General features: G+C 40.4%; 1 protein-coding gene across 1 annotated transcript; it reads right to left on the reverse strand.

Annotated features, from left to right (window-relative positions):
• Nucleotides 1-358: 358 nt before the first annotated feature.
• Nucleotides 359-7,421, reverse strand: LOC136485614 (disease resistance protein RGA5-like). Its single transcript, XM_066482461.1, has 4 exons — nt 6,577-7,421; nt 2,347-4,351; nt 1,601-1,751; nt 359-593 (listed from the first exon to the last, which is right to left on the reverse strand). Exons 1-3 carry the CDS (start codon nt 7,419-7,421, stop codon nt 1,626-1,628), a joined length of 2,976 nt encoding a protein of 991 aa, XP_066338558.1. The 3' UTR covers nt 359-593; nt 1,601-1,625.
• Between the last annotated feature and the right edge of the window lie 973 nt (nt 7,422-8,394).

Consider the following 8,394-nt stretch of genomic DNA (forward strand, 5'->3'; position numbering starts at 1 on the left):
GGATCAGGTTCAGGCAAGGAGCCAACATTACCCTACCATTTTACCTAGTGGTATTGAGATATTGGTGCATGATAGTCACTCGATCTCCAGAAAATGGAATAGCTAATTATCGTTCAATCTGTCTGCAGCTGGAGGACCAGCAGCAGGCTAGATAGACAAATATGGTCTTGGTACGTGCTTCACAGTTTCTGGACCAGAGTCCAGCTACTAATGGTACTGCGAATTGTCCAACAACAAAATATACGGTAATAATGATGTTCAAAACAAATTAAACGACACAAACTCACATCATAATAAGAAATAGATCATCATGAGACAATGCCAGCAACACGTAGGCCTGCTCAAGCTTAGCAGAACATAAATTTGTCCCATGCTTATTAGCATGTATGAACCATAGAATAGAAAAGTGGAGAATCTAACAAGACAAGCCTGCAGTTCAGCATGAAGGAAAATATTGCAGGTTTTAAGCAGCAGTACATTGAAACTTTGATACAGCGTATATATAATCCTGGTGAACACAAGCCGACAGGCAGAATGACCTGATGCAGTCTCGTGCACCTTGAAGCCACTTAAGTTGTGTGCCACCGTTCAAGCTGGAGGAAGTAAGATGGAAAATAAATTATTTGACGAAAACAGGCCAATTTAATCTTCTGCAAATATTAAGCTTTAATTTCAATCATAAATAATCTGATGACTACACGCTTATTTCCTAGGGAAGAATTACAAAAGGATGTGTCATATAGGTGACAGTTTAAAAAGAGTGACTGCTCTACAAATCAAATGAAGAAAACATCGAGCCATACATAGGAAACTCGAATACATAGGTTGTGGTTGGGAGGGCCCCACGTGCACTGCTCCTTGGACGTAGCTGGAGCTGGAGCCAGAAGGCTGGAGCACCAAAACGTGGCTCCGCATACGTACACCTAAAACAACTCCGGCTTCTCTGCTCAACCCCAGAAGTGCTTTTGTTTGCATCAACGTTTGGTACGGCTCCTCCGGCTGCTTTGCCGAAGGTGCCGGTGCAACGGAGCCGGAGCGCAGCCCATAGTCTCCACTGTTGGGCAGAAACAGAGTTGGTGCAGGCTGTAGGAGTTACACACACGTTTCAGTGCCTATAACTACGTTGAATCAATGTTTAATGCATTCAACACGAAACACAATGTCTGCTAAAAAATGCATTGGATAGTTTCATCATTGCTTAAAAAAGGATACTTACTGCTCCCTCGGTTACAAATTATAAAAAAATTTAGTTCTCTAGGTACATTTACTTTTACTATTTATCTAGACATAGTGTATATCAAGGTGCATAACAAAAACTACGTATCTACAAAAGCTAAAATATCTTATAGTACTTGCCTCGCAGAGCAAAATTTAATTCATACATGTACATAGATTTTCACATGCAAAGGCAAAGATGGTATCCAAACAAGACAAAGATGTGTAGAGGCAGTCATGTTTCTTAGACCATTCTACATAGCCAGGGGTTAACAGATTTTTGTAAATCTTGAAGTCCACAAAACTAAGAAGTGTTAGAATGGCTGACAAGCATGAGCAGCAACACCATCAGCGAGACACAATAGGGTGTGGAGAGAGTACGTACGCATGCATGCAGGCATAGTTCGGATTCAAATTGGGATCTCTTTAAGAGCATTTGGGCTTAGTTTACCCAAATCAATAACAGCCGCCTGTGAGGCCACTTGCCCCTCCTGTTGCTTCTCATCTTCTTCGTCTTGTTTGGATACCATCTTTGCCTTTCGGTTAAAAATTCAGAACCAATAATTAATTGAGTGGAGACAAACAAGTGGTTTATATATGCCCAGAAGGATACATAATTGATTGTAGCTAGATAGAAATAAATAAAGAGATTATTTAACTTTTTCTGGGTCTACCACCACGCTATTGCCATGTGATCCACTATAGCCTCTAATGACATTCTAGCTCCGTTAAACACCACTATTTGGTTTAGCTGTGATATATTTTTAACATCGCTAATCCTAACTGAGGTAGATATTCATCATTTCCTCTAGTGACTATACTCTATTTCCCTCCTTAAGGTTTTTCTCTTAATAAATGATGTAATAAGCCATTAAATAATCATTAAACTGTTGAATTTTGAATGTTGATCGTAGCAATGAGTATGTTGATTGAAATGATGAATGCTAAGTAAGGGACATGGAAACATTTACATGTTTTTCTATAAACTGCTGAATGAAATAGGTTCTGCTCTAGCCCGCTATAGCTTTTTATAGCATTTGGAGGAGGCCGCCGCTATATGTCATAGTTTGGTATTTAAAGCATTAAAGAAATATTAACTTAATCAAAACTAGTACAAAATACTCATCATACCTCATTACTTTTAAGCATGGAAAGTGTGGGATGGTTGGGATGCACCTTGCATGCATTTCTTAGCGCACCCAACGCAGCATCCACCTCCTCAGCAGACACAGCATAACAGTTGATCGCCCCTCTGAGTTCACGAAGGGAAGGCAGGTACTCCAAGCCAGTATTGCCACAATCACCATTGTTATGTTTTAGAGCTCGCAATGGGACATCAAAATGAAGCACTTCAAGATTTGGCATCACGGAACAGGGTACTGGTTTACTCGAGTGGTTGCTTTTCCAGGAGCCAAAGGGCATTGTATCTTCTCCATTCCATATGTGCAATGAAATCCTAGTGTCCTCCTCATTGTGCTGCTCAAAAAGGACCATTTTATTAATCTCGAAGTACCTCAATTTCTGGAAGCAGCAGCCATCACTGGCATTAATATTACTTGCTGTTACTGTGGACTCTGTTTCAAGGTCAAGAAAACAGAGTGCTGGCAACCTAGCAAGGAGCATCAGATCCTGCTCATCCATAGTAGTAACCCCTAGTCTCAAGTGGGACAGGTTGGGAAGACGTGAGGGATTTATGCATGAGGGCAGCTTAGAGAAGTGAATGAACAATTCCAAAAAACAGAGAGGCCGTGGGAGCACAAAGCCTGATGCCTCCCACATGGATGTATCTGCATCTGAAAGACGACTGTCCACATATATATGCTGGATCTTTTTGAGACTGCGTAGGGACACCACGAAATCTCTCTGCATGCTCTCGTTCATCCAACATGTGGAAATTATGAGCACTCTCAGTTCTTGCAGGCTTCCCAGCTCCTCCACAAACCTTTTGTGATTGCCATGTATTCTAAGCTCCTCTAGGGACGTCAGGTTTCCAATCCCGTGTGGTGCATTCGACTGTCCAGCACATAGCCGCACCAGTTTTGTGAGCTGGACAATGCTTGCTGGCAACGTTCCGTCCACATCAAGTGTCTTCAGTAAGTTTAAATTTCCTATTTGTTTAGGGAGCAAAGGAACACTGCCTCGACATCTTCGTATCCCAAGATACCTCAAGCGAAGTAAATCACCAAGATGCTCAAGATTGCAAGCTTCCTTAAATCTGCAGTGTACTATGTCTAGCACACACAAAAATTTTAATCTCAAAAATGGGTCCTGGATATCAATGTGACACATGAATGCAGTATATGACCTCACTTTTTGCATGACAGTAACCATGGCTTCGGAATTAATGTGCTCAGATATTCTATTCTGGTGGGCCAGCCGACGAACGCTACTTGGTGCTGATATTCCCTCAACATTATCACCTAATAGAGAAATAAAGTTTTCTTGCAATGAAAGCCTACGCATCAGATCAAGAACCATATCATGAACACGGCATCCTGATACTGTTCCATCCCACTTGTCTTCCACTGCCTGGATTAAGCTTCTGTTAATGAGATCATCAAAGTATCTTTCTCCAAGCTCAAATAATCTTGTTCCTTGTTTCCCTTCTATAAATCCTTCGGCTATCCACTTCCATATCAAAGGATCCTTTTCTATCAAATAATCTTCCGGATATGTACTTACATATAGTAAGCATGTCCTCAAATGTGGAGGCAGATCATAGTAGCTAAATGAAAGTATTGTCATAGTATCATCAACGTCTGTATTTTCTTCATGTCCAAAACCAATAGAGCTATAGACCTCAGACCATTCATACTTTGGTTTACCAACCAACAAACTAGTCATTGTGATGATTGCTAATGGTATACCGGCACATTTCCTTAAAATTTTATTGGAAACGTCATCTGGTTGGTAATCAAGGTACTTTCCATCTGCCCCAAATATCCTTGTATAGAATAATTTCATTGAGTCATCATAGGAAAGTGGTTTTAGCTTGTAAACCTCACCAGCTTCTTTGGCAACATCAAACTTACGAGTAGTTGTGATTAGTTTACTTCCACAACTATTCTCAACAAGTGCCAATTTGATTCTTTTCCATGTCGCCACCTCCCATACATCATCAATAACAACAAAATACCTATCCAGCCACATGAAAGTCCAAGTAAGATTGTAAAGTAATGAAGTTTGGAGATTCTATGGAAGGAAGAAAATTTCTAAAATTGGTAGTATGCAGTACACATCAAACACATGATCACGCAAGTAAAAATAAACTGTGTTGATGCTTCAAAATCTTTCTGACTAGCAAATGGTGCTCAAAGTAATTATAGAAGAGTAAATCAAAAAATGTAACCTTCAATTTTTGGCATATGTATGTGAACTACACACCAAATGTCCTATCACAAAAAATACATATTTAAGGCCACATTGTTTTACGAAACTCACACATCTATGGGATGTTGCACACAAACTGACCCTAAAACTGTACTGTTTCCTAAATGTGCCCCATGATATGTAGCTTTTTATGCCTATGCAATAAGATGTTAACGCCGCCATCTGATATTTTCTTTATACTATAAATTGAAGTTTATAGTTTCAAAATAAATTATGAACTAGTAATGTTTAAACTGTAAATTAAGCTATGATGCCGTATTGGAGAGCTAATTACATTTTTTTTATGTTCTAAAAGATGAACCAAAAGCTATTATGTTGGAGACCTTCGAATATATGCATTTTTTATATATTCGTGGAGTGGATAAAGTTAATTTTAAGAAGTCCAATTACTAATTGGACGCTAATTCTCAATAGACGCGCTAGTAAAAAACATAAATGCTAGAAATTCTCACATTAACCGAAAACATCAAGCCATCCAAATCAAAAGACTCTAGCGATCCGTAACCATTAGATGTATTTTACTTTCTATAAAATTACCCACCTCTATCATTATTATATATAAAAATAACTATAAAGGATTAAATATATTATTTTAAAATCTATGTACTTGTGTATAAGGAAAAAGAAAAAGGGAAAGATAAATCCATTATTTTTCCCTGCCACTGTCCCATCAAGCAGGGCTTTCAGCCGAGGATGGGAGTAGGGGGACCAAAATACATGTACGCGTACACTGTATCAAGAAAGAATGAAAAGATAAATCCACTATTTTTCCCTTACAACAAGAATAGCCTTAATATCTAGGTACCGAAGAAAATATATATTACACTACAACCGTGGGCTACAAAGGTCTCAGGATAACATAAGGATAACAAAATGCAAGTGCCAAGATATTGTCAACAAATCAACTCTACGTGTTCACGACACCGTTTGCCCTCGGAACAGCCAAAGTGCACCTCCACCTGGAGTGCCCCAAACTATGACACTGTTCACTGCAGAACAGCCAAGGTGCACCTGCCACTAGGAGTTCCACAAACTATGACACAGTTCGCTGCCAATACAGCCAAGGTGCAACTACAGCCAGGAGTGCCCCAAACAACACCAGCCCGCTGCCGCCAGATTGTGCCCCAAACAACACAGCGTAAGCACGTTCATCCCTTAGCAGAACAATATATGAATCAAAGACGGAAAAGGGATCTATGACATTAGATTAGTGTCAACTAATACATAGGATCTATTTTAACATTCTAAATTCAAAAGAAAAAGTGAAACAAGAGAACATCTCTACTTCCACATGTTTATAGTCTTGAATTTCTAGCCAAATGAATTAAGGTTCCCACTTTACTTCAGAGGTTTTTGTGCATAATTAATCATATCCCTCAATATCGATCAGGAAAACATGGAACATCGTCCAGAAAGGGCTTGAGACAATCAAGCAAGGAGGAGAAACATATCAAGGGGGAAATAAATAAAGGTACCTACTTGGATACAGTACACTTATATTCATCAACATTTCAATTGTTCAATCATAGCGGTTATACATCAACTTTCCAATTATTCATCCTTGGAGAAACCTATGATCTTTATATTCATTATTAAGACAGTGACACGTAGGATATTCTAAAGAAATGATTCATCTCTATCTTCCATTACTAACTAATTAACAAACGGCCTGAAGGTAGATTCCAATACTCTTGATAACAGAGAAAACATTCCACAAGATATCAATGATAGGTAATAGCATCCTTACAAGTATTTATTATGGCTGTTATGTTAAAAAATAAACAAAGATAACAATTTAATATAAATACTCCTTTACTAGCTATATGTATTAAATAGTAAATAATACTTATATCTTCTAAAATTGTAGCCCATGCCTGAGCAAGGGTTCATGGTCTAGTTGACTAAATGCGGACCAACATCAACTTAAAGGCACTCACTAATATAATTTGCAATCGGGGGGCTCATGTGTACCTCTTGTTCTGCAGGAATTCTCGGAGTTCGCTAATGAGGAGATCAACACCTCTTCCAGTGTTATGAATGTTTTGATACTTGTACTTGTCAAGCTGAAACATAATATCTTTGAAAACTTTGACCAAGTCAAGATCACGCCCAACTGAAACGAAAGCCCCACATTCATACTGTGAGTTTAGGTTGTCATACACTGCTTTGGCAAGAGTGGTCTTGCCCAATCCTCCAACTCCAACAATAGAAACCTTCTTGGTGATCTTCTTGTCAGACAAATCATCATCTGGTTGGGATGGATTCAGAATAGATATGAGTTCTTCCCTTGACTTGTCGACGCCAATAAGTTGTGTCACTTCTTTGTACATAGCAGTAAGGCGAGGATCGATACTTGATGCCTGTCCAACCGACTTTGACATAATCATCTCATCAAGTTTGTACTTCTGACGCCTTTGGGCTACCTCCTCGAGATGCTTCTTGATATCTTCGACAGCACAAGCAATATCATGGCGAGCCTTAGCCTTGCAGAACACCTTTCCCATCTTCTTCATGGCACGTTTGAGCCTGCTCAGGTCAGTGGGCTCGCCGCTATCGACCCGCACGAGGAAGGCGTCTAGGACATCCTCCATGTCGTAGGATGCTTCCCTGACCTCACATGCCCACACCTTGACCTGCTCGTCGAGTCGGTCCCATGGCACATCCGACACCTTGCGGAGGAAGGCATGGATGCTCTCCAGCTCGCTGTGGAGCCAGAGCACCTGCTTCCTGACTCCCTTCTGGAGCTTGTAGTTGTCATGGAGTAGCTGTAGGAGCTTGGGGGCGAGGCTTCCCACCACCCCCGTCACCACACTCATACTTGGCTTGCTTTGTTGTTTGGACTGCGGTGGCAAGGTGTCCAGTGGGAGAGTATTTATTGCGGATGCAATGCACAGCGTCAATTGCGAAGAACGTAATGGTTTTTGCACTCTAAATGCTCATTTGTCGGCGCTGCAAGACGCACCGCACATTCACATCTGTACTTTACCTTTGCTCATGCGGGGCCATGACATGATCCATGGCACGCTTTACCACTTTTTCGTTTTACACGAGTGGTCCGTAATCACACTCTATGGTTGATGGCAGTTCAGCTTGTTTATATATAAAACCATTATTAGGGTACATAGACCTATCACATGCAAAGTTGGGTAAAACACTGTTTATTAAGAGACGTCATTATCAACCTGAATATATTCAGTGCCGTAAATACTCACGACACATCTAAGTTAGGTCGCTGTACCGACACTATTAATCCCTGCTCTTCCTCTCTATCTCTGCAGTAGTGAGCGCCGCTTCATCAAGAATATGTCCCTCGCCACGCAAATCTCACCTCTGCCAATGCATAAAGAATAAAAACTGGAAAAAGCTGGATGCCAAATATGTGCTTTTGATTTGCAGATTCTCCTAGTGTGGCTTCCACAGGAAGCCTCTAAACTGCTACTCCATCCTTTCCCAAATTATAAATCGTTTTCGTTTTTAATTCATAGCTTTTGCCATGCTAGACATAACATATATCTAGGTGCATAATAAAAATCGTGAACCTAGAAAAGTCAAACCGACTTACGATTTGGATTTGGAGGGAGTAACTTTAAAGATGCCTAAGCTCTAAGCACAGGCTTAGCCATTGGGTGGCTAAGTCTGTAGCATGGGCCGGTGTGGTTGCTTTAATTTATTCGTCAAATAATTGGATGCTCTTGCTGTTGTTCTAACAGTGACACTGATGCGCAAAGCCACAAAGGAGGATGTGCCGTCCAAGCTGCGGCCTGGGAATAAGAAGAAGAAACAGGGGAG

The sequence above is a fragment of the Miscanthus floridulus genome, chromosome 10 (genome assembly GCF_019320115.1).
Source record: "Miscanthus floridulus cultivar M001 chromosome 10, ASM1932011v1, whole genome shotgun sequence".
Classification (NCBI taxonomy): Eukaryota; Viridiplantae; Streptophyta; class Magnoliopsida; order Poales; family Poaceae; genus Miscanthus; species Miscanthus floridulus.